The sequence below is a fragment of the Anolis sagrei genome, chromosome 5 (assembly GCF_037176765.1).
Source record: "Anolis sagrei isolate rAnoSag1 chromosome 5, rAnoSag1.mat, whole genome shotgun sequence".
NCBI classification, from domain to species: domain Eukaryota; kingdom Metazoa; phylum Chordata; class Lepidosauria; order Squamata; family Dactyloidae; genus Anolis; species Anolis sagrei.
The window spans coordinates 57704121-57731772 of record NC_090025.1 but is presented as its reverse complement, the minus strand read 5'-3'; the positions used below and the strand labels follow the sequence as shown (position 1 = coordinate 57731772).

At 37.9% G+C, this 27652-nt stretch overlaps 1 protein-coding gene across 1 annotated transcript in view; it reads left to right on the top strand.

Annotated features, from left to right (window-relative positions):
- The window catches only part of SPOCK3 (SPARC (osteonectin), cwcv and kazal like domains proteoglycan 3), a 150788-nt gene extending 124987 nt beyond the window's left edge, over positions 1 to 25801 (top strand). The window contains exons 7-11 of the mRNA XM_060778741.2: positions 9002 to 9118; positions 16690 to 16911; positions 19834 to 19896; positions 21863 to 22000; positions 24094 to 25801. Coding sequence (XP_060634724.1) covers positions 9002 to 9118; positions 16690 to 16911; positions 19834 to 19896; positions 21863 to 22000; positions 24094 to 24254 — 701 coding nt within the window. The 3' untranslated portion in view covers positions 24255 to 25801. The remainder of the gene's footprint in view (positions 1 to 9001; positions 9119 to 16689; positions 16912 to 19833; positions 19897 to 21862; positions 22001 to 24093) is intronic.
- Positions 25802 to 27652: the final 1851 nt, after the last annotated feature.

Here is a 27652-nt window from a genome sequence, read left to right as displayed (position 1 = left end):
TAGGATTTGTTACCACCCATGGTTTCTCGTATCCATGAGGAGGAGGGTTGTCTTGGAAGATATTCCATGTGAGTCAGTTCTCTATCAGTTCATTTTGAGGTAAATTATGACAATTATATCTGGTTTTGAATGAGACATGTCTTGAAAATTGTCGATAATAAGATCAGTTATCTCTTATGAATGTATAATTTAATTGAAATCATTTTAGATTTTATGATACATTAATCATGGACAGAATGCTTATATGCAACATTGATTTGAATCAGTAAGAAAAGCATATGTATTTCACTGGTATATCAGCAGTATGTATATTAATTAGTTCATAATATGGAATAACTGGAGTATAAAACTCATTTGCTTAGTTCACTAGCATAAAAATCAAACTGCTTTTATTGTCAGACTTTAACATACATTCTGAAAATCAGGCACTTTTAAAGGTAACAGATAGCCTAGATAGATAGATAGATAGATAGATACCTTATAAGACGACAGTATTAGCCAAGGTCTGATATCATGGGCTGTGAGACGTAACTTACAATAATGAAACAACTTTGCTGAAATATGCAACTATGTTAGACAACTGTGGCAATTTTCAACAGGGCAGCATGCAAGATGTCCCGTTACACAGTGGGTGTTTCCATCATACAACAGAGCACTACAAAATCTGGGTTATTTTTCTGGCAGGGCACCTGTGGCTTGCTACTACCTTCCATTCTGGATTACCTAAACCTATGTCTTTGTTGGGATCTATTGCCTCTCTCCTTGCATTGCCATTTCACAAAGACAGCTTGTACTGAGGAACATCAAAATCCTTTTGCAACAGTCACACAGCTGGTTCCATTTGTAGAATGGTCCCAATGGCATAACGATGACAATACCCGGCTCCTGGAAGTACAACTCTTCTAAAGTACACAGTCATAAATTGGTACATGACATCATAAATTCCCTGAGAAATATTAGCCATTAATGTATTTTATTGGCAGTCAAGGGGTTATGCTACAGCTGGATATAGGAATTTGCTATAATTTCCATGGTGAAATATAACTTTGTTACGTCAAAACCAATAGGCATGTGAGAAGGAAAACACCGTTTTCTTAGAACAGTTCAAAAAGTGGGGTCAAATGCCATCTCACTTCTTTGCAAACACACACAATGGATTCTGGCATGGCCACATCACTTTCTTTCTCTCTGAAGCTGTTGAGTGGGTATATTTATCAGAACCTCAGAGCACCTTTTGTGTGAGTGCTGTCTCAAGGTGGAGTAGGTCTTCTAAAGACCAGGCAATCCTTTGTACTTCTACCAAAAGCCAGAAGATCAAAAGTTGTGCAGTACCGTCATTTTACTCTCATAACAGCTGCTTCCCTTAACCTGAAAAACAAAGGATTTTTCAAACTTGACTGACTGGAAGTTTCACCTTAGCTGTTTCCTCGTGACAACCATTCACTGGGGGTGGAGAAGGTTACTTCGGAAATTGTGATAGCTAGCTACCAGAGAGATAGTTAACATCTATGACCCCCTGTCACATGAAGGATGAAAGCTAACTAGCTGCCTTTAATGAGAATATTTCTGATATTAAAAAGCATCAAGTATTACCTCTAACCAGGGTGAAGGTGGACATTGGACAACAATCCCATTTCTTTCTCTTTTTTACTGACTTCAGACACTGCTTTGGAAGTACTGCAGAGAAATGTGGGGTTGAACCAAAAGCTTAGAATGTGAGGATTGGGTTAAAATACTATTTGATGAAGAGATCCAGATGACTATCATCAGAACAAGAAACAAAGAATGATAGTAAACTCTAAATATACAGTCTATCCTGAGGGCTACAACAGGTAGAAAGTAAAATTGGGAATAACTGAAAGATTGTAATTGAAGGTAGGAGGATCTCTGTTGTATCTTCAGGATTAGAAAACTGTATGCTGAAATTGAGAGAGAGGTAAAACGAGCTGGAGGCTATAGTTCTTTAAAGGCTTTTAAAAAAGTCTTTGTAACTGCAAAATTAGAATTAGTGCAGTGAATGTTAAAATTATTGTAATAGTCTACCTATACATACTTTATACAGTAGAAGGCAAAATAATAGTTTAAGGAGCATTAAATAGTTTAGGTTGTGAAATCATTTGAAAGTGTGAAATTATCTGGAAGTCTGAGTACTTAGTTTGATCTTATTTATTTACTATCTTTGTATACCACTTTCTTACCCTTGACAGGACTCAAAGCAGTTTCCAGCATAGTCATGGCAAAATTTAATGCCAACATACATGTGAAAAACCAAAACATAAAAATAAACAATGCTTAGTTTACTGTAAATTAAACTCATTAAACCATAAGACAAAAGCAACATGTAGAAATTAAGACATAGAATTAAGAACATATTAATGTAAGCATTACAATCACAAAATTCAAAATCGTGATCCGAGACCATTCCAAGTGATCATTGCACATATTCCCTATTCATTTCTTGCACTGCTTACTAACCAAAGACTTAGTCCCACAGCCATGTCTTTGCTTTCTTTCTGAAGGCTAAGAGGGAGGGAGATGATCTAATGTCACTGGTGAGAGAGTTCCAAAGCCAAGGGGCCACACTGAGAAGGCCCTGTCTCTTGTCCCCACCAACTGCACCTGCGGAGGAGGTGGGATCGAGAGCAGGGCCTTTCCAGAAGATCTTAATCCCTGTAATGATTCATAGAGGGAGATGCATTCAGACAGATAAACTGGACCAGAACCATTTATGGCTTTATAGGTTAAAGCCAACACTTTGAATTGTGCTTGGTAGCAAATTGGCAGCCAGTGGAACTGATGTAACAGGGTAGCTGTATGTTCCCTGTGTGCCGATCCAGTAAGAAATCTGGCTGCCACCTGTTTGTCCATTTGAAGCTTCTGAACAGTTTTCAAAAGCAACCCCACACAGAGCACATTGCAGTAGTCTATTTGGGATGTAACAAGAGCATGCACCACCATGGCCAAATCTGACTTCCCAAGGTACAAAGACAGCTGGCATACAAGTTTTAATTGTGCAAAAGCTCTCCTGGCCAAGACCTGGAGTTCCAGGCTCAGCGATGAGCCCAGGATCACTTCCAAGCTGCAAACCTGTGTCTTCGGGGGGTGGGGGGGTGGGGAGGGGGTAACCCCATCCAGCACAGGCTATAACCCTATACCCTGTTTGGCCTTACAACTGAGCAGGAGTACCTCTGTCTTGTCTGGATTCGATTTCAATTTGTTTGTCCTCATCCAGACTGTCACAGCTGTCAAGCACTGGTTCAGGACCTGAACATCCTCCTTAGCAGCAGGTGGAAAAGAGTTATACGAGTTGAACGTCATCTGACTGTGACCTGGCCCTCTGTTTAAAAAGTTTGAGGACCCCTGATCTATGTTATCAAAGGCCACCAAGAGGTTCAGGAGAACCAACAGGGACACACTCTCCTGTCAAGTCCTCTGCAGTCACCAAGAATCCATGTCAGTGTGAAATATCAGTATCTAAAGAGATGTTGTAGCACATTGGAGCGTGTAAGAACAAAGTATGTAGCCTTGACCTTCATAAAACTAAGGGTGTATCTACATTGTAGAATTAAAGTAGTTTAGAACCACTTTAACTGCCATAGTTCTTGGAATTTGTAGCTTGTTGTGACACCAGCATGCTTTGTCAGAGACAGCTAAAGACTTTGTGAAATTGCACTTTTCATGATTTGACAGCACTTGGCCATGGTCGTTAAAGTGATGCCAAATTGTATTAATTCTACAGTGTAGATCAGGCATGGGCAATATACGGCCTGCGGGCCAAATGCAACCTGTTGGGCTCTTTCCTCCTGCCCCCCTTTCTTGAGGGCCTTGGTGCTCCCATCTTCCTCTCCCCCTCTTTTCTCTCACATTGAGCCCGCCTCTCTCCACAGTCAGCAATGTGTCCCCTTTGTCAAAAAAGTTTGCCCATACTTTCTCAGGTCAGATTATCACTTCATCACTGGACCCACAAGTTTTGCATTTGACTATTCACACAGAGAGAGAGCCAAAAGAGGCTGGGCTGGGGGTGAATTAGCACAATGTCAGTTTGCTATTACACCCATCAAGGGTGCTTAATAGAACCCTATCCTGCCTTAACCACAATCTTTCCTCCTTTTTTTCTGGACATGCAGGCACCTTTGATGATGTTTAACTAATGGGGTGGAGTGGGTTCATTTAAACACATTATATTTAGACATTTGGCATGTCTAACATAAATGCTGCATTGTAAAATAATATAGCTACTTGATTTGGAACATCTTTACAAAATTTCTGGCTCAAACAACAAAAATGCTAGTTGCTAATATTTTATATGTTTTTTAAAAACTTATAGCCAATTTTCCAACAATCACAAATTATTTTCTTTCTCCTCTTTTTCTCCTCTTCAGTCCTAAGAAGTGGTACAGCCCCAAGAAAAAGGGCACTGTACAATATTCTGAACAATGTAAAGCTTACTTTACAATGTAAAGCAAATTCTAAATATACAGTCTAGCCTGAGGGATGCAATGGGTAGAAATAAAATTGGGAACAACTGACAGATTATAATTGAAGGTAGGAGGACCTCTGTTGTATTTTCAAGATTAGAAAACTATGTCTGCTGAAACTGAGAGGGAGGTAAAAAGATCTGCAGGCTATGGTTCTTTAAATATTTTTTTTTAGTCTTTGCAACTGCAAAATTAGAATTAGTAGAATTTATGGATTTCTGTAAGGCCTTTGACAAGGTCCCCCATTGTCACAACTGCAAGATACTCCACTTAGGCAGAAAAAATGAAATGCAAAGATACAGAATGGGGGGACGCCTAGCTTAACAGTAGTATGTGTGAAAAAGATCTTGGCGTCCTCATGGACAACAAGTTAAACATGAGCCAACAATGTCATGTGGCAGCAAAAAAAGCCAATGGGATTTTGACCTGCATAAATAGGAGTATAGTGATTAGATCCAGGGTAGTCATGCTTCCCTTGGTCAGACTACACCTGGAATACTGTGTCCAGTTCTCGGCACCACAATTGAAGGGAAATGTTGACAAGCTGGAATGTGTCCAGAGGAGGTTGACTGAAATGATCAAGCCCTATGAGGAGTGGCTTAAAGAGCTGGGCATGTTTAGCCTGCAGAAGAGAAGGCTGAGAGGAGACATGATAGCCATGTATAAATATGTGAGGGGAAGTCATAGGGAGGAGGGAGCAAGCTTGTTTTCTGCTGCCCTGGAGACCAGGACGAGAAACAATGGCTTCAAACTTCAGGAAAGGAAATTCCACCTGAACATTGGGAAGAACATGACTGTGAGAGCTGTCCAGCAGTGGAACTCTCTGCCCCAGACTGTGGTGGAGGCTCCTTCTTTGGAAGCTTTTTAGCAGAAGCTGGGTGGCCATATTTCGGGGGGTGCTTTGAATGCAATTTCCCTGATTTTTGGCAGGGGGTTGGACTGGATGGTCCACGAGATCTCTTCCAGCTCAATGATTCTGATTCTAAGTTTGATTCTGAGTGGAAACCATGATTTCTGGTAGTCTGTTCTCCATTTTAATGGTACACATAATATATGATGGCATATTGCCTAATTGGTGGAGTTGTATGTTGCAATGTTATGTTTGTGAATGTTGACTTATGAATTTGGCTCACAGTACAGTTGACTATGTTTAATGCGGTTGCCACATAAAAAGGATTGCTTCCATTTAAGGGAGACGATACATTCCGAATAAAACCATCTGAAATGCAGTCCCTGCAGCACCTCATTTAATCTGGTTTGTGGGAATTTTGACAGGATGCTGACACAACATAGTCTTTGTTTATACCCTTTACTTGTCATTCAGGATTTTTTTTGTTCTTGTAAACAACTGATCTCGTAAACTATCATGCTGTTTTAGATGCATATTTTAGGGACAAAACGTTAACACATTTTTCTGCTCCTTTTATTCAGTTGTATGAAAGCAAACAATCAGCTTTTGTACTGAAGATTAAAGTAGTAAAGGAAAATACACTGATTAGCGTTTCCAGAAATTCTGTTTGCAATCAGTAAATTATAATCAGATTCCAGCTTCAAATTGTTGCATTACTTTATGTGAAAACAAATTCAGCAGTTGGTTTACATTCCAATCATTCCACTTATACATTATGAAAGTTGTTTTTGTAACATGTATGAAGGAGACTTTTAAGTCACTTCATCTTCCCCATAGTTAAATATGTTGATTTTTGTAAACCGTGTCAGCTTCTAGCACTTCAAGTTGATAGAACCAAAATAACCTTTGAGCTAGAGACTTCATTTATCCATACTAATTCTTTTAATGGCTGCAAGAATTGATTGTAAGAGCAAGAGTGCCTCCAGTCACATTAGACAAAAGGAAAAGCACTTCTTGGCAGGTTCCTGAGTGGATTCATCTGATTTAATATGCATTTTTTGATTACTGTCTAACCTTCCGCAACCTTTACTGTCTGTCTTTTGTCATTAAAGATTCATCTGCCAACCTATTGGGTGAAATAATAGTCTGAATTACCTCATCTTGACCTATTTTAAATCAATGCAGACCAATATGTAGTATATAATTTGAGTAGCATGCCTTCATTCAGGGAAAGATTTTTCATTTTAAAGAGGTAGATAAATGGTGCCATTTATGCCCAAGTATAGCTAGCTAGTTAGATTAAGTTCCTGGTATGCAGCAACCTTGATCTGGCATTCTGGCGGGAGCAGAACCCAAGGGCTTAATTGAACTATCTTCTATCTGGGGATTGAGCAGTCTGCATGGATGTAATTATGCCATGGGGAGCAGAATGAAGTCTATTATGTGCACTTCTGTAGTTCTCTTGAAATTTGGATACTCTGAACTTTTATGTACTGTATTCTCAAATTACCAGGAGTGTCAGTCACAATTGCAAAGGCACCAGCCATAGTCCCGCAAATGAAACATAACATTTAACATAATTCTCCTTCGCTTACTTTAAGTCCAGGGCTTCCAGGCAAATGCACATCCAAGGCAAGCATTGGAGGAAAGACACTTTACTGCAACCTCTCCTCTACTAAAGTGATACTTAGTTCCATTAGGTTTGCTCAGAACCTGTATTAGCTATGCATTCAGTGAATGAAAATGAATTCAGCTCCATATACCTCCAACTCAGCACACATTATTTATTGGGTCCAGCTAAGCCAAACATAGAGGAAAACAACAGCAATATAGGTGAAGATATCTACAAAAAGGGTATATGTGGCAGCTGTGCTCAAAGACTTCTTGCCAGTATAATGAAAATGTAGCAAGTGGGGAAACTGGTGTGATATAGCATTGTGCTTAATAACACCATATGCCCACTATAGAATTAGCTCTCATGCACTAAGTTTGTGGTATCAGATTTATTTTTACCATGTACAGTGTTCCCTCACTTATCGCGGGTGTTAGCTCCAGGACCACCCGCAAAAAGTGAAAATCCATGAAGTAGGGACACACACCCACACACACACACACACATATATATATATAACTTTCCGAGGGTGAGGCCGAAGCAATGAGAGATTTAAAAGCACCATGCACCTTTTTTTTGGCTAGCTGTAAGGAAGGGGCTATAAGGCTGTGATTTACATACTGCTTTCTACCTTCTCTCTCTTTTTTTGAGCCCCAAATTATGACTTTTTCTACGATCCCTGGATAAGTTGGAGTTTATCCAGGGATAAACGGGGCGGGGCAGGGGTGGGAATTCAGGGCAGCTTCACAACAAGCACTTGCTTTAGTGCTAATCACAAACAAAAATACAGTTATAAACAATTCATTTGGAATGCATTATATTAATTACAATATTTGTTTAAAATTACACCGGTTTAAAATCAGTGTCTGGGTCAGTCCATTTTCCTTCATATCACATTAAATCACCCCAATTCCTTCTTCTATTAGTCAAACGCTTTGTCTCATAACCAGGTTTTAAGTTTCGTTTTACAAGTCAGGAGGGAGGGTGCTACTCTGATGTTGCTCGGAAGGGAGTTCTATAGGCCACCACTGAGAAGGCCCTGTCTCTCGTCCCCACTAGTCATGTTTGCAATGGTAGTGGGACCAAGAGCAGGCCCCCTCGAGCTGATCTTAAACTTCATGATGGTTTGTAACAGGAGATACCTTCGGACAGATAATCTGGGCCAGAACCTGTACAGGGTTTTAAAGGTTAAAACCAGTCTGTGGAGAAGGGAAAGCGACACTATCACCTCAGGGACCGGCCGCTCCTTGCTGTTACTGCCATTCTTTGACACAGGCATTCAGAAAGGCCAGAGATGCCATGGTGGACAGAGTAGAGGGAGTCAGTGCATCTTTTTAGGTTCTCCCACGACAGATAAAGCTTTCACCTTTAACAACTGTACTCAAAGAAGGGAGTGTTTCCTTCTTAATTATATTCACCCATAGATAACTCAGCCCAGGTCAATTTTAAAAATAAAATGCCTAGACTTATACATGGATATATAGGGTATTTTTTATTTCATTATCCTTTAGATTTCTGTCTTGGCTGTTTCACTGACAAGGCAGTCAAAGTAGCATGCCTGGGGCTCCCAGGTGGATTCCCCTTAAAGAGATTAACCGGGTCCACTTTGTTTCAGCAAGGTTTCTATATCAAGTGCTTTCAGAATAAGTGCTCTCATTCATCTCAGTTGGGGAAGTTTACTTTAGCAGATCAGAGACAAATAAGAAGTGTGAAAAACCTTTCAAAGAGAATGGGAGTGGGATATCTTACCCAAAAGTCAGTTCTAGTTTTCTCTTAATGGCCTGGCATATAAATAGAATTTTGCCATTTTTCCAGGATTTACTGAAACTATCACAACATTAGACTTGTACAAATTTGACAGTCTTGATTTTGAGTCCAGTCTGCAGTTTTCTTTTTGTTGTATTGGGGAGGGGGGGGGGAGATAAAACTTTGCTTTTTTTCCTGTACTAAAAATTTGAAAATGTATTCTCAGCATTTTTCTTAATGTTTAGATTGATTTGAAAAAGATAGAATTTATTTTCACCCTGAGAAAACTAAAGAGCTTTTCATTTTGCTTTCCAGTGTGCAGTGACATGGAGTTCAGAGAGGTTGCCAACAGATTGCGAGATTGGTTTAAAGCTCTCCATGAAAGTGGAATTCAGAAGAGGGCTAGAATTGTACAAAGACCTGAAAGAAGTAGTAAGTACTTACAACTTTACATATATATATCTATGAGTGATTAATTAATTACTCTGATTTTTCAGTCAGTCTCAAACCAAACTTTTTAACCACTCACCACAGAAATGTTAATATGCCTTCCTACGGTGGAAACAGAATTGTGTTTTTCTAACAAGGACAGTCCCTTTTTTCAAAAGTGTCTTCATTTGGTACCAAAATGTTATGTTGGATCGTCAGTGGCAAGGCTATGGCTAAGTCTGTGTGTAGCTCAAATACGTCAGCACAATCAGATATTTGTTCTATAAAGTTGGATTGAGCAACTTGTGGCCCTCCAGATGTTGTTAGATTGCAGTGTAGGTAGTAGTATGAAATTATGAGAATATCAGTCCAATAATATCTGATGGGCCGTGCATTTCCTACCTCTGCTTTTATGGTAAAAGTTAAAGGGTTAACCCAACATTGCCCAAACAGATTTCCAATTTGGAAACCAAATTTTCATCTTGCTATCCACCGCACCACTTAATGTTAGGAGATGCAAGGCTCTTCAGGGAAGGAGTGAGGAGTCCATTCCACTAACCAATGATCTTCATTGATCAATTGAAAGTACTAGATACAATGGAAATTACTTTAATGGACTCAAATGGCAGGTTTACAATATTTGCTGCATCATGGTCCAAAACCGTGTTAGTGAAAGCTACGTGGTCTAGTAGCAAAGGTATATATATACTCATAGACACACAAATGCCAAAGAAAAACAATAGAGTGAAAATCCTGATCTGTAAACTCTTTAAAGTGTAACTCTTACCCACTTTTAACTATAAAGATTTTGTTGTTCATTCATCTAAATACACAGAATATCAGGTTATGTAATTACTGGCAGGCTTTGTTAAAACAGCAATTATAATGCTCAGTACTACATCGGAGTGCAGTTTCCCACTGAGAAGTCAAGGCAAATTAGGCTTTGTAAGCATTGAACTTGGACCTTTCATTAACACAACAAGCCATCTCTGTGAATTCTTCCTGTGTGTTGTTTAAGAGAGCTTTCCCACTACTAACTGCCTGCCTACCTTGATGGTTTTACTATTAACATTTTTTAGATTTAAATTTTTTGCGTGTTTGTTTGATTATGACTCCTGCTTTCTGCTAATTAACATTATTGAAAAATCCTATTATTTTACTTAATTTGAAAGTGTTATTTCTCTGAATCATCACTTGTGGTGAGGCACACCACAAAGTTGAAACCCCCCTTTGTCCATGGAAACCCACTGGGTGACTTTGGACAAGTCACACACCTTTAGCATGAACAAATCTTACCAAGGAATTCCCACAATGGATTTGCATTACAGTCAGTTGCTATAAGTTGGGAACAACTTGAAGGCACATGGTAACAACAAATCAAATCTTTAGTTTGACATATCACCAACTTTCTTTCTGTTAAAAATACAAGATTTTCTAATAGCCATTTCAGTAAACATTTTTAGCCTTTCTGTACTTTGTGTATGTGTGTTCTGAAAGGACATTATCTGTGTCATTTGTACTGAAACTCTTGATGCCTCCTGTAACCATCGATGTGCTGGAAACTGGAACATAAACATAAGAAAAGTGGCTTGCCTAAAGCTACAGGTGTTTTATAGCTGAACTGAGGATTGAACCCAGACCTTCCATGGCTCATGGTCCTAACTGCTGTAGTGTATGCTGTGTCTCCAACTGTGATCAGCACTCTATTTATCTTGCATTTTATTCCTTTGCCTCTCTTCATCAAGTACCAAATCCTGTGGGAGTTTTTGCCTGTCTCCTTCTTATTCTTCCCCTTCAGCATTTAATCCTCTAATTCTCTCTTTCTCTTGTAAATTTGAATCTGCTGTGTATCAATAATTTTCTATAAATTTGAACAAGATTTCAATTCAAGATGCAAATGCAAAAAATAATCAGCTTTCTTACAAAAGTTGTTTTCAGCTTCATGTTTTTGGTTTTTTGATTCTTAAAATAAGTTAGTTCAATAATTTTAAATATGAGACTGCTACAAGAATGGAACAAAGGGGTCATATTGAGTTTGAAAACCTTTATAAGTCAGCACTGTTACTTTTGCTGTCTCTTGAGTGCCATTCTGGATGATTCTCAAAGAATGCATTTGGAAATCTGTTCTTCTGAGCAAAATCATAGAGGGATGGTCCTAATTTGGCATTAAAGTTATCAATACCCAAAAATAACATATAAAACAGCTCTGTATTTAAGCAAAACAATATGTTGAGAACCACATATGTGGGGCTGATCGGGGTAAATTGTAGGGGTGATAAGAAAATATGAGGTATATACTCAATTTTATCAGTTTTATCTTAGTATTGTCAAAGGCTTTCATGGCTGGAATCACTAAGTTCTTGTGGGTTTTTTCGGGCTATATGGCCATGTTCTAGAGGATGCTTGCCATAGATGCAGGCGAAACGTCAGGAGAAATGCCTCTAGAACATGGCCATATAGCCTGAAAAAACCCACAAGAACTTATTTACTGTATTGTTATAAGTGTCTTATTTTAACTTACTACATGTAGTGTGACCAAGTCTTATCATGCCTTGTTGCTTTGGTTTGATATTGTGATATGGCCTAAAGGCTAATCAATAAAATTACTACTACTACTACTACTACTACTACTATATGTCAACATTTACCCCAGATATAAAATGGAAATATTTGCAGATACAGTATAGATATAGAGAGAGGGTGAAGGAGGGGGTGAAGGAAAGAGATTAAGGTTCACTGGTGAAATCCTAATGTAGGAAATGCCAGGCACAATGAAGTGCAGACGCATTTATGACAATGTGTGGAATTCAGTACTTCCTTTGGAGTTCAGGCCAATGACAGGTTTCCTGGGAGGAAAAAAAAATGACTCTGTACACATGCCAAGTTGGTAAATGGCCAAGTGTCATATACTGACCCAAGTGAAAGAATATTTTTCTTACAAGACAAGGAGCAGTGGGGGAGAGGCTCAAAATTAGCAATCTAATAGATGACACAAATATTACTAGTTTAACTCTGGCTAGTCTAGATTCTTTCCAGGGGATACATTATGAAACATTCATAAATCAACTTTACTTCTGTGTATGCTAGTTGTCAGTTTGTCTTAATATAATATGTGCAAGTCTCTGAACTTTGAATCTTCTACAGGGAGACTTTCTTTTTCGAATAGTCAGCAAGAGTTTTAGGGGAGAAGGAGAAATGTAGAAAAAAGCTGTTAAATACTATAATGCAAAGTCTGACTGAATCATATCAATAAGACTTCAGGGAAAACCCATCAAGCCAATTTTATGCTCCAAATGCAGAGGCCGAATGAGAAGAAATGAAAAGGATCTCTGATGGAGCAAAGGAGGAAATTGATCACACACCAAAACATGTTTTGTCTCTACTCATAGGCACTTGCAGTGCAAAAGTAGGTAACAGCAGAATCAAAACTTGTGGAGAAAAAATGGCCTAGGAACAAGAAATGAGGCAAGAGAGCAACTGACTGGCTTTTACCAGGCCAACTGGTAAAAGCAAAGACACAACTATATACGTGGATATCACCTTTCTGATTGCCATTATAGAAATTAGATAGACTACATATGCAAAAAATGGAAAAACAAGACCTGGACCAGATTGTGGCAAAGATCATGAATCTGCTAATATATATATAAAAAATAGATAAACCCTTTTCCTAGTTCCAACAGACCTCACTACCTCTGAGGATGCTTGTCATAGATGCAGGTGAAACGTCAGGAGAGAATGCCTCTAGACCATGGCCATATAGCCTGAAAAAACCTACAACTACCCACTAAAAAAATAGAGTCAAGCTAAAGAAGAACAATAAACCAACCATCATGAACATTTTCATCAAATTTAAAGATTACATGATTAGATAAAAATTGAAAGATGATGGAAACAAAATATAGAAGTGATAAAAGCACGATACATTCATTCAAGGAAAACACATTTGAAGATGAACCTACAATTTTAGAAAGTGACGTTGCACTCAAAGCACTTGGGAGAAATAAATCACTAGAAAGAGCTGGCATACCAACAGACACAGAATTCAGTCAAATTCTTGCTAATTTATTTCAAAACATATGGAAAACAAAAGAATGATATTATAAATTATAATATTATAATAACACTTTATATTTTGCTTTTCTCCCTGAGGGGACTCAGCGAATAACAGTATATAAACAGACACAGGAAAACATTCAGTGCCTTGATTTCAGTGACATACAATGAGAAAAATATACAGACAAAGGCAAAGGCTTCTCCTTTCATTTCCAGCTCTGAAGGTGGTGCTCATCTCCGGCTCAGGGGAAGGTGCCCTTTCTCCATTTCCAAGCTGATGAGCTCACATCTGTAAACACCTCCTTGTCATGTGGCTAGCATGATTGCTTATAGTGTCTTTTTGCCATTACCTGCTGAAGTGGTACCTATTGATCTATTCACATTTGCATGTTTTTGAACTGCTAAGTTGGCAGGAGCTAGGGCTAACAGCGAGAGCTCACCCCATTCCACGGATTCAAACTGCCAACCTTCAAGTCAGCAGTTCAACAGCACAAGGGTTTAACCCATTGTGTCACCACGGCCCCTGCAGATTGGAAATGTTCAATGTACATTCTAATCCCCCTAAAAGGGAAGACAAAGAAATGCAGTAACTACAAGACTGTTGCATTGAATGCCCATGCAAGCAAAGTAATGCTCAAAATTTTATAACTAAGTTATAAATGCCAAATGTCCAAACTGTTTTCAGGAAAAGAAGCACTGTGGATCATATTGCAAACATATATGAAAGAATCAAATGCAAAGAAATTCAGAAGAAAGTCCATTTGTGCTTAATAGGGTGTAGCAAAGTCTTTTGATTGTGTAAATAATGAAATTACAGTGTTTTACAAGAGTTTTGAGAGTTGTCCAGAACAAAATACTATTTTTAAAAACTGGGCAATGATAGATGTATTACTGTTTACATGGTGGTTGAATAAGGTGCAAGATATTACATATGTAGCAGTAAATATATATATTGGTGGAAATGATTTTGGAAAAATAAGGCAGGGTAGCTGGAAATTATGTTCAGAAATAATTGTGAATGATTATGTGGTTAAAATTAAAAATTTCTTTGTTTTATGCAATGACTATTATAATGGATTACTTTTGGTCTACCTTGTATTTGAATACTCAGCTACTGTGTGTTCAGTGGCACCATTTCATTACAGCTGTGTGCGTATTTGTGTATGTGTGTATTATTTGCTGTGAGTAGACAGCATGGGTATGGAATTGAGAATAAAACTGAAAGTGCCAAATTCCTTTGTTTTAATGGTTTTTGTGTTTTTTCTGGCTTTTCTCCAAGGTTTCTTCAGCTTCTTTGCCAAATTTCCAACAAATGCCATTATTTTATTCATGTTCAGATATTTTGAACAGTTGTTTTAAGGAATATTTTTCTGCAATGTCAATGTTAAAATATTGGGATTATATGCATGGAATAGCATTCTGTCAATACTGCCAGACCTAAATGCCAAACATCTGACATAGGTCAGACCACCTCCCTGCATTAAAGTCCAGTGCCCTCATACTGAACATGAGGCATATTGAATTGTAAGGTCTGCAAAAGTTGTCAGCCCAGGTTTGCTTGAACATGGGTAGAATTCCCAGTAGAGTTGTGAATGGGGATAAAACAGCATTCTTGATCATACTGAGAGTCCTACTGACATTGAGATAAACATAAGTAGAATTGTTGCACATCATGCAATTGAAGGGAGATGTTGACAAGCTGGAATGTGGCCAGAGAAGGACAACTAAAACAATCAAGGGTCTGGAGAACAATCCCTGTGAGTAGCAGTTTAAAGAGCTGGGCATGTTTAACCTGCAAAAGAGAAGGCTGAGAGGAGACATGATAGTCATGTATAAATATGTAAGGAGAAGTCATAAAGAGAAGGGAGCAAGCTTTTTTTCTGCTGCCCTGGAAACTAGGGTGCGGAACAATGACTTCAATTACACCTGAACATTAGGAAGAACTTCCTAACTGAGATCTGTTCAGCAGTGGAACTTTTTGCCCCAGAGTGTGGTGGAGGCTCCTTCCTTGGAGGCTTTTAAACAGAAGCTAGATGGTCATCTGTCAGGGGTGCTTTGAATGCAATTTTTTTGCTTCTTGACAGAGAGTTGGACTGTGGTCCATGGGGATTCTTCCAACTCTATGATTCCATAGAATAAGTGAAAAATCTGAAGAGAGGGGAATCGCCAATATCAGACAGGACCAGTCTACATGATCAATAGGTACCACTCTGGCGGGAAAGTAAGGGCACTCCATGCAGTCATGCCGGCCACATGACTTTGGAGTGTCTGCGGACAACACTGGCTCTTCAACTTAGAAATTGAGATGAGCACCAACCCCCAGAGTCAGACACGACTGAAAAGGTCAGGGGAAAACCTTTACCCATCTTTACATAGAAGAACATTAGTCTGTTGTAACTGCTAAAATAGATGCTCCCCAAATCTACTATAAGACTTATAGGTCAGTGAGCTCTAATTTTCAAGGAGTGCTAAATATAGGGATCCTACAAATAAGCTGTATCCCAAGCAGGCAGAAAAGTTCGGATGAAAAATATAGTGAAACATATTATCAGCCTTCTGGTATATATTCTTTACCTGCATGCAATCTTGATTAGAGGTATTACTTCTGTCTTTTTTTTCTTACTGTGAGCCATCACCTCTCGGTCTTTACAGTAAAGATGTAGGTGGCAAGATGTACCTTTTCTTTTCTGAGCTGCCATTGAGAGAGGCTCATTCCCTGTCCTGCCTCACTAAGAAAGCATTCACTCTTCTTGAAGATCAGCATTTTCTTCGGCCTCTTCTCTGCACCTACTCCCTCCCTCTCCTCCCTCTCAGTCTGTTTTCCTGCTCCTCCTGTCAAGGGCAGCTTTGCCAGTTCAATCCTCTTCGGCTTACCTTGCCTGAGAGAGCTAATTAGCAGGAGGGGAGCCAGGCATACCTTTCTGAGCATAAAGCCAAAGTGACAGCATACTACAATTCCCCAGGCTATACCCCTTACATCTGGTCTTCAACCTTCCTTCCTCGCTGATTTCATGTAATCATATCTTTCACCCTGGATGCTTATCCTCTCTAGTCTCATTCTCTAGTTTCTCATTTCCTGGATGTTAACATTCAAGTCAAGGTGCCAAAATTCTTTCCTACTGACAAATGTATAGTTTGGAAGGAAGCATCCTTAGTTAAGTGCTTTCATATCAATGGTGTATTTAGTAACAGATTCAGTTGCTCTACTTTTTTTTAGTACCATTACAGTGTTACTTTCATGAAATGATCTGTTCACAAATTTGATAAGCATCCTATAAAGCTGTTTCCATTACAAAGGATTCCGTAGCTCGGTGTTTCTGAAACTGTGCCCCTCCTGGTATTTTGGACTTCAGCTCCCAGAAATCCCAGCCAGCTCACAAGATGTTAGGAATTGTGGGAGCTGAAGTCCAAAACATCTGGAGGACGACAGTTTAAGAAACTCTGCCTTAGGTTAACAAAGCTTTATCCCAGATGGATTTTCTTCTTTGATCTGACTACTTTGTATTCCTGTGTCTTAGGATTTGATACCAGCATTTTGCCAATTTGCAAGGACTCCCTTGGCTGGATGTTTAACAGGCTTGATACAAACTACGACCTACTGTTGGACCAATCAGAACTTGGAAGCATTTACCTGGATAAGAACGAGCAGTGCACCAAGGCGTTTTTCAATTCTTGTGACACATACAAGGACAGTTTGATATCTAACAATGAGTGGTGTTATTGCTTCCAGAGACAGCAAGGTAAAAACATGAAGGCTAGCAAATGTTAGTAATAGTTAACATAAATGAAAGTAGAATATTGTGTGAGTATTTCAACTTTTCAAGAACTTTGGATAATACAGCTGAGAGGAACCAGAAAATCTTAAGAGCAATTATGCCTCAGCTGTAGTGCTTTTTCTCTTCCCGCTTCCCATTTCAGCCTTTGAAAAGCTGAGCAGAGGACTCATTCTAAAACAGATTGATATGTGGTATGGGGAGCTGGGGAAGATGCATGAAAATAAGAGGTATAAAACACATGTGCTTGTTTTTATTTATCATGTCAGAAGTGAATTGAGAATACAGTTATAATGTATTTTTTAAAAAACACAAAGTTAAGAAAGTGGCATTATACTAAATGTCATTTGACCAGAAGCTGGCAACTTTGAGTGCCTCTGGTGTTGCTATAAGAAGGTCCTCCACTGTGCATGTGGCAGGGCTCAGACTGCATTGTAGTAAGTGGTCTGTGGTTTGCTCTTCTCCACACTCACATGTTGTGGACTCCACTTTGTAGCCCCATTTCTTAAGATTGACTCTGCATTTTGTAGTGCCACAATGCAGTCTGTTCAGCACCTTCTAAGTTGCCCAGTCTTCTGTGTGCCCAGGAGGGAGTTTCTCATCTGGTATCAGCCACTGATTGAGGTGGTAGGTTTTAGTCTACCACTTTTGGACTCCCGGTTGCTGAGGTGTTCCTGCGAGTATCTCTGTAGATCTTAGAAAACTATTTCTTGATTTAAGACCTCGGCATGCTGGCTGATATCTGAACAGAGGATGGGCCAGAGATGTCACTGCCTTGGTTCTTTCATTACAGGCTGCTAGTTCCCGACTGATATCAGGTGTTGCAGTACCAGCTAAACAGTATAATTCATCCATTGGTGCAGGGCATAGATATCCTGTGATAATACGGCATATCTCATTAAGAGCCACATCCACCGTTTTAACATGGTGCAATGTATTCCACACTGGGCAGGCGTATTCAGCAGCAGAGTAGCAAAGCGCAATGGCAGATGTATCTGGTTGTGATCCCCAGGTTGTGTCAGTCAGCTTTTGTATATTATTTCTAGCTCTTTTACAATAATTTTATTGCTTTTTGTGATTAATCCAAAATGACCTTTCAGCAAGTAAAATTAATTGCAGCTAGTTGGTTTCTCATCAAATGTTTTCCAATACCATATTGACCATTGCTTGATGAAAAAAAACCATTGTTTCCAGTTTGCTATATCTTGAACTATTTTTGTGTGTCATCCATCTCTCTCTCCCCCCCCCCCCCCCAATAGTTTATAGTCCATGAAAACATCTCCGTAGAATTAATTCCGTTTGAGACCATTTTAAGTGGCATGGCTCAATACTATGGAAACGTGATATATTTGGTTTGGTGAGGTGCTAACACTGTCAGAGAAAGCTAAAAACCCTGTAAAACTCAAACTCCCATGATTCCATTGACTCATGACAGTTAAAGTGGTATCAAATTGCTTTAATTCTGCAGTGTAGATGAACCCCATGTCTCTGGTTTATCAGCTGTCTATTGCAACTTAGATGGAATCTCTTATTTTACATGACTTAGATTCTAGTTAGAAGTCTGTTTAAAGGTATAATTTTCATCACTATCTCTCCCCTCCCCTCCCCTCCCTCCGGATCACAACCATAAAGGGTACAAAAAAGATAAAGTTCTTTTTCATTTTGTGCTAGGTTTGCAGTCTGAACTGGATTTTAAGTTTTGAGTAAATAAAAAGGAGAAACAACACTAGCTACAGTCTTAAAGTAATGATTAGTGTAGTCCTATTACAGAAAAAAATACTTAGAGGTTGTAAGTTTTATGCCTGAGATAAAGTCTTGTCAATAGATACAAAAAGCTTATTTCAATTGTAAGCTGGGACTATTTTTAAAGTGATTTTCCATTAAAACTATTCAGAACATCCAAAGAATGAGGAGCATTTTAGCACTGCAGACTAGAACTGTAGAAACATAGTATTAGCACAGCTTCAAATGTGCTATATAGTGAAACTAATCAAAACAAAACTGATGAGATTTTCAACTTAAATCTTACATTTACATAAAAGTCTTCCTATTCAGAATGGAGAAAATGATAAAGTACATGCCACGTAGTGAAGATATGTAGTCACTCACAGAGCAAACAATCCAGGTGAAGTTAAGCACATTTAAATTACTGAATGTAAGAGATTTAACTATGTGCTTAATACTTTCATTTAAATCAGTTGGACTTAGAAGTATTTACCCATAGGATGCAGATTCTGGACTATATCCAATGTCTACTTGCAACTAAAGTAGGCTCACTAAGTCAGTTGCTAAATAGGTGAACACTTAGATAAATCACATTGCTTCAATAGGCTCACTCTAATTGGAGCTAGGCTAATATGGTATGTTTTGCACACCGTATTACCTTGCTGAAATTTAATGAGAAATGGTTTCTTCAATAATTTTTGTCTCAACCTATTAAAAATGAATTTAATATGTACAAGAATCAAATCAATCTGGATAATGAGAGTTATTTCCTAGTGTTAAAAGTGGCATAACTTTCATTTCAGATACAAGGAAATATTATTTTACTCAACAAAATAATTATGTCAAGCTCCAGTGATGCTCAATATTGGTAGCTAAAACATTGGACAAGTTTAACAAGGACTGGCCAGCAAGTTGGCGATTATTGATAATTGCTAAAGCTGGCTCTGAATAGCTGAGAATGAAACTGAATGCTGTCTTGATATATCTTTGATCTGATATAACAAAACTATTTTTACATGATAGCATTCCTGCCTTAGAAGTTGCAGCCTTGAGAAGGCTGAATAAGCCATCTTGAAATATGCTTGAAATTAAATTGTGGACTAAGCAACACATTCCTCAGTTTTCAAATATAAATAAACTTTAACATGTCTAATGTCATTGTAGACCCACCTTGCCAGACGGAGCTCAGTAACATACAGAAACAGCAAGTGGGAAAGAAGCTCCTAGGTAAGTCATAGATCATTCTTCTGAAGCTTTTATTGGCTACATAAATAACCCCAGTGAAACTGGAACATAAAATCAATATGAATCCTAAAATGATGGCACCAAACTAAATTTCAGTAACAGAATTTATAAAGTTTTTGAAAGCGGTTAAATTTAGTTTTATTACCTTATCAGTTCCAAGATGTTACAGCTGTTTTATTACACTACTGGAATGTCCATTTTTAAACTTTAAAGGGCTCTGAGAAGAGAAGGACAAAATGATACAACAGTAAAGTAATATATCACTTTAAATGTTCTCTCTAACATTTCCTGAAAAACCCTTTCAGTAATACTTCTTTTTGATGAATCTGAATAGTTTCTTGTTGTTGATGATAGGCGATGGTGCTCAGTATGATGATGAAACAGTATAATTTTGTCCTCACATAGCCACCATATATTGAATATTGACTCAGTAAGTTCAAAGCTGTTTTATGTATTTTGGTACTTTACAAATGTTTCTATTCTGATATAGAATCAGGCCTACCCACCCCTCACCCCCCACCACATACACACACACATAGAAATACAGGATCCTGGCAAAAGTGGAGAAACTGCAAATATCATAACCACCTCCCCAAAACCTCCTGTTACAGAATTTTTTCACCAACTGCCTGCCCCATCTCTTCAGATTTTAAATCCATTTCCATCCAATCCATCTCCTCATTCTAGTCCAGTGGTTCCCAACCTGTAATCTGTGGACCACCAGTGGTCTGCAAGAACTAAAAGAATTGTCAGCAGCTTCACCATTACTCCACTGTTGCTTTGAAACCACAAGGCAACGAGAGCGATTGGTCTCACAAAACCCTCTTATAGTGCCAAGGCAATGGGGATATCAGGAGTGGAGAGGCTGACTACCCATGAAAGATTACTACTACCACATCAGCTCTAGATCATTAAATATAGTTTTCTGTGGGTGAGTTTATGATAACTGCTGGATGGCATATGTTCTGTATCAGAAACTAGAGCTGATGAAATCAGCTTATGAAACAGGAAAAAATGAATTGGATAGAAGAATTTAGGTACTGGAGCAAAATCCGCTCCCTCGAGGAAGAGACATGAAGAGGCATCAAAGCAAAATCAGAAAACAAGACAAATAGAAATCCACGGAGAAAATTGGAAGTTAACTTCACTTTTTTTTACTTTTTTTTCTCTCCCCCTGGACTATACTCAATCTTTTTTTCTATTTTTCCCCATTCACCATTTTTAATATAGAAAAAGGCACTATTCTAATCTCACAATAAAAATTATTTTGAAAAATGAAAAGAAACTAGAGCTGATGTGGACTATCCCATGCAATTTTCTGAGTCAACACCCCAAATAGCCAAACCAAATGTAAAGTTGACCAAAAACTGATTTGTAACCATTTTGGTACTAATGTTGGAGTATGGTCCCTGGTCAAAAAAAGGTTGGGAACCACTATTCTAGTCCCATCTACTGCTTCATCCTGCTGCTTCACCCTCTCAGTGTCACTATCCTACAACAACCCCAGACTCTTAATTTCCTCCCTTGTCTTCCCACCAAATTTTCAACCCCCTTCCTCCATTGCTTCTGATTCTACCTTCCCACCATGGAACTTCATTCAAATTTTAACCCCTTCCTTTGTCACTCCCTTCACAACCTATCCACCAGAAGAGCTAATCTAGGTTTTTAACTCCTTTTTTGTACTTTTAAAAATTTAAAATCCAAATGAGATAACAACAGAAGGGGTTTAAAATTTTATTAAATCTTTGGAGAGGCTGGAAATGGAGTGATAAAGGAAGGGGTTTAAAATCTTAATGAGACTTAATTGTAGAAAGGTGGGGAAGGAACCTATGGACAGGTATATGTGCAAAGTATTTCTGAGAAATTGTAAATTTATTCACAAGTGATTTCTATTAGAACGTTTGTGCTGTAGGACTGGTGGCTTCATAACCTTTTATGTATTGCACAGGGCAGTATATCCCCTTATGTGATGAAGATGGGTATTATAAACCAACACAGTGCCACGGAAGTGCAGGGCAGTGCTGGTGTGTTGACAGATATGGCAATGAGGTAACAGGATCCAGAACACATGGCGCTGCAGTCTGCGGTAAGCCACCCAAATTTTCATGCCTATTTCATTGGAAATAAGAAAATAATAGTTTTCAGACAGAATATTTCTTGATACTGCCAACATGAAAAAGGAAATTATTTTATTGATCAGCCAATTTGTTTGTTTGTTTATTTATTTATTTAGAGCATTTGTTTCCTGTCCTTCCCAACTCCTGAAGGGAAACTCAGGACAGCTTACAATTGGCAGTCATTAGATGCCGAAAAAGAAACAGTTAAAGCACAACAATTAACATAAACAGGTCAACAGCAATAAAAATACATTAAAAATATTGGTCCTGAAATATTAACACAACCAAGCCTGAGTCCACAAATCCAAATCATAGTCCAGAGTTCCAGTCCAAGGTCTCTTAATTCACAGTTTCACGAGTCATTACCGTTGTTGCTCCGCCAGTGGTTGCTGAGCCAGTTGTTGCTCAGTTGGCCTTCTGAAAACAGACAATATAAATACAACAGACAATATAAACATAAAATACAGGATACATCAAGTCCAAGTAAAATTATAAATATACCAGTACAGATAAATACTGCCAACACAGTTTTCTCAGTAGATTACAGCCAACAGCTCCATAGTTCTATAAACTCATTAAGTAATTCCAAACAGACACAACTTTTTATTGTCTTATTAATTAGAAGCCATTTTCCTATTAGTTTCTTGTAAAAATAAAGTTTGACAAGTCTGTTTTGGATTTATGCTACAAAAAGCAATATGGCTGAGATTTAAGTATAACAATAATAATGACCCCAGCAATGTATTTACTGTATGTGGGATTGCAGGCCAGTTAAGTGCCAGAAAAGGAGCATAGAGACAGTCATCTTGGCAGTGTTGTATCAATTTGGCATCCAGGTAGGAATGACTGAAACCCTCTGCAAAGCCAGTTAGTTCTCCTTTTATTTAGGGAGGTATGCATGAGCTCTATCTGGGAAGCTGTCTGGCATGTAAAATGGCTTTTGACACTGCCAGGACAAACAATGGGAACAGTTGTGAAAGAGCATGTCTCTATCAGGAAGGCTGGAAAAACCTTCACTCAGTTGCACAATCTTGGATCCAGCTCCATGTGTTCCTTATTCATTTTGATAGGCATACTTAATTCATTGTCATTTTAAAAATTCATATACCAAACACCTTGCATAAAGTTCATAATATACCTGTTACAGTCAGGTCATGGCAGTACCTGTCAGCAAGAAAAGAAATATGATGGAACTTTAATGTAATTCTGAAGGAAAATGAATTGTTTGAGAATTATAATTAGTTTCTGAATTCATTGAGCAAGTGATAGACCTGTAGAAATATTCTGGGCATGTTTTATTAACTGGTCCCCTTTGGCAGCAATGAAAGTGAGAGTATGACCCATCCGTTGTTATTACTCTTCCTATTTTTTAAGTACTAAATATTGTCACAAAAATTGACACTAGCTTCTTATAGCCAGTTATGACTGTGTTTGAATGTATATGCCTTCAGGTTGCCTGTTGACCCCATGAATTTCATAGCATTCTCTTAGGCAAGGAATACTCAGATGTTGTTTTACAAGTTCTTTCATCTGAAAAACAGCCTACAGTGTCTAGCATTCATTCAGCAGATCAATTAATTCTTCATCACTTTTGAGAATATATTGATAGCAATTCCTGCATGATTTGTGTTAAGAGAGATTTTGGTATTTCCCTATATTGTGTAGTTTTCAGGACCATTACAATGTTATCAATCTTAACCTTGGGAAACTCAAGATCAACATCACTGTATCTGTGGGTACATCTACACTGTAGAATTCATGCAGTTTGACATCCCATTAACTACCATCGCTAAGTGACTGGGAATTGTAGTTTTACTAGATGTTCAGCCTTCTCTACAAAAGGGTGCTGGTGCCTTGCCAAAAAACAAATCCCAGGATTAAATAGCCTGGAACCATGGAAGTTAACGAGGTGCCACACCGTATGAGTTCTATAATGGAGATGCACCTCTAAAAGAAAGACATAAAATGTTTTAAGTTGCTGATTTAATATATTGTTATATTATACATTATCTTTTACGAATGAGATATACATATTTTGATAAATAACTCTTATTTTTTGTAGCCATTGAGCTAGAAATATCAGGTGATTTTGCTAGTGGTGATTTCCACGAATGGACAGATGACGAGGATGATGATATGATGAATGATGAAGATGAAATTGAAGATGATGATGAGGATGAAGGTGACGATGATGATGACGATGACCACGAAGGATATATTTGATGCTGTAGCTGTGACTAAATTGTCTATTTCTAAAATTTACAAGATGACACCCCAGAAAATCCCTATACCTTTGAAGGTCAAAAGGATTCTAAATAACATGTATATTTTGTATGATTATTTGAAATATTGCAGCTGGAGTCATAGACTTTCTTTGTTTAAATGAAAATCATTATATTATGTGTTGTTTTTATATGCCATGGAGCAGAAGAAAACACACTGGAGGTCTAGCCTGAAGAAAGAAATGTGTATGTGCTACTAAAACAGAAAAACAAAGAAAAAACACACAAAAAACCCTTAAATGTGCAGATAATCATAAAGACAAGCAAAATTAGAACCTTCCATGAAAAAGACATCTTCTTTTTGGGAATGTGTGTGTATGGCTGCTTCCAGCAGGTGCTTTGTTAGAAGTAAAGCAACTTAAAACTAGCTGCGATTTACACCATGTGGATTTTTTCTCAAAAGGTGCATGGGCAGGATAAGGAAGGTATGATTAAGGTCATAATGTGTTGCCAGCTTATTATGTACCAGAGGAATGGAGAGCTTTTGGCTGTTGAAGTTGTCTGGTTCTCCTCTGTGTTTGCAACTGCTATGTTTTGACTTTGAATTATGACTGTTTTAAATGCGGTAAATCCCAGACAAGCTTAGATTCTGAAGATCTAAAGTTTTGTGTTCCCTTTCCCTCCTTCATTTTTTCCCCTTAGTTCATGTCATATCAGCTTGTTGTGCTTGCAGGCGACCTAAATCATTTTACCTTTCTGATCACAAAATTAGTTTTACATATTTTTATGGGAAAACTTTGCATAAAGAGTATATTTATCCATTAATGTACTTGAAAATCATGACATTTGCACCAAGAAAGACTTTTCAACTTAACTATGGAGTTTTAATTTTCCAACTCCAACAAATTCCACCCCTCTCTCCAAAGTCATGCCCATTTTGTTTACTTGCTCAAAACTTTAGAGGAGTTATTGTAAGGTGCCTTGCAAAATAGAAATAGGAAGATGTTTAGCATGCATACCGATATAAGATTATTAGGCAATTGCCAACTATTCCAAATTGAATATCAATATAGGTACTGCTGCTGGAATGGAGAAATAGGTTATTTTCTCTCCCAACTCATTGTTATGTAATTGCCATGTAGAATACATTATAATTCTTAAGTAGTCTTGCATTCAAAATTTGACTGTAGAGAAAATTATTTTAATCACTGTATTTATGTTAGCATGTTGATTAATTGTGTAGACTTTTTGAAACTTCACTACCTTCATTCATATCAAACCTGTGGCTTTGTGCCATAATACAACTGAAAGACCCTGTGTAATAATATGCAAGCAGTTGTTTAATTTCAACTGTGACTTACTGTTTTCCCTAATTTTTATCAGCAGTTAATTGAAAGAATTTTTCTTCTTCTTTGCATTTGATTTCAGTAGGTTTAATACTAAATTTAATGATCATCTTATGTGACATTAAACGGTACTACAATTTTCTTTTCTTTTTCATGTTTATGTATAGTTTGCAAAATAAAGACTCTCATAACCAACTTTTAACCAGAATGTTGTCATGATTCCTGTGGGTATAGTTGATAGAATCCCTTGGCAAACATTTTTCTGTAGTGGAAACAATGTCCACCATACATTTCACTGTGCTTTCAACAAGGAGATCAGTTTAATGAGGTACCGCTCTAGTGGGAAGGTAACGATGCTCAATGTAGTCATGCCAGCCACATGACCTTGGAGAGGTCTACAGACAATGCCGGCTCTTTGGCTGAGAAATTGAGATGAGCACCAACCCCCAGAGTCTGACACGACTGGACTTAATGTCAGGGGAAAAACCTTTACCTTTCCCAGTGCTCAGGCAGTCTTGTAATTCAGCATTGATATTGACTTTTGTGAGAGGTGGTTGCCAAGATAGTGGAACTGGGCAACATTTTCTAGCGCTACACCATTAATCTTTATTTCTGGAATTGTACTAATTTGAAATTATAAATTAATTGTGCAAATCAACAAAATTAAAATATTTTCATTATTTTGATGTGTCATTGTATCACCTTGGAAGTGTGTTGCTTCATATAACAAGGTACACAAGATTTGTAGCAGAAACAAGTTATGGTTGTTTCGTTGACAGGCCTATAACTAACATAGCTGTCATCGGCCACAGCACTGGAAATATAACTGACAAATGTGGAAGAGTGGGAAGCATGTCTCTTTAGTGTTGGATTGTAAATCCCAGCAGTTCTTGCCAGCATAGCCTGTGGTGAAGGCAATTGCATTTAAACTACATCTGGAGCTTCCAGTCCCTGTACTAGGATAACCATTACTTAACAAGCTTATTGGGCCTGGGTTGTATGCTAATGCAAAGTTATTTTTCCCAAAGTGGGAAGAGTTGATAGAGTGTTAAAAATCTGGTTGGCTAGCTCTTTCTTGACTGAGCATTACTCATAGAATACTGTATTGAGCTTGATCTTTATGTTACCAATAAACATGAACATGAGTAAGTTTGAGCTAAGTGTTCTAAACTGAGAACCCATCAAGATCAAGCCAACATTTGTTTCATTTGTTAGATAAACAACGCACTGGGCTTTGTAGTGTTTCTACCTGATACAGAAAATATGGTCTTCCAGTCTAAATGAACTTCCAATCTATATAATTATAATTATTTCATTATTGTTTCCAAAAGTTTTTGTGGGCTTTTCATAGCCCTGTGGAACCAGATATTTGAATTTTCTACCCCATATTCTGTTCTGATCATCGTGTCCCTCTTTTTATCAAAAGAGTACAAGAACTTACTTGATTTGCAGAATATGTTCTGCTTGAAAATATGAGGGGAAAAACACAAGTGAACTGGAAGTCATGAGGGAGAAGATCAAAGTAGCAGGATTCATCTTCTTATAACGGCTATGTAAAGCATAAGATCAGCTTAATTATTAAACATGCTTGATAATATATTCATCTGAACAGTGTATGCCAAATGTTGTCTTTATCATGACACTTAAATATTCATCTTTCCGCCCCCTTTGCAACAGATGTGTACATGATTAACCTATTCACTTTTTCCCACTGGATTTTCCAGTTTCTTCATAGAGAATTTATTCCTGCTATTTACAGTAAATGAAATTAGGTTCTTTCATTCGGATTCCATATTACTAGTTTTGTTACTATTTGAGAGTTAGTTACATTATTTTGTTGGTTGAAATTTTGTTAATAATGGAATACAGTTAGCGGAGTAATGTGATCAAGGGTCTGAAAAAACAAGTCCTATGAGGAGCAGCTTAAAGAGCTGGGCATGTTTAGACTGAAGAAGAGAAGGTTTAGAGAAGACATGATAGCCATGTATAAATATGTGAGAGGCAGTCATAGGGAGGAGGGAGCAAGATTGTTTTCTGCTGCCCTGGAGACTAG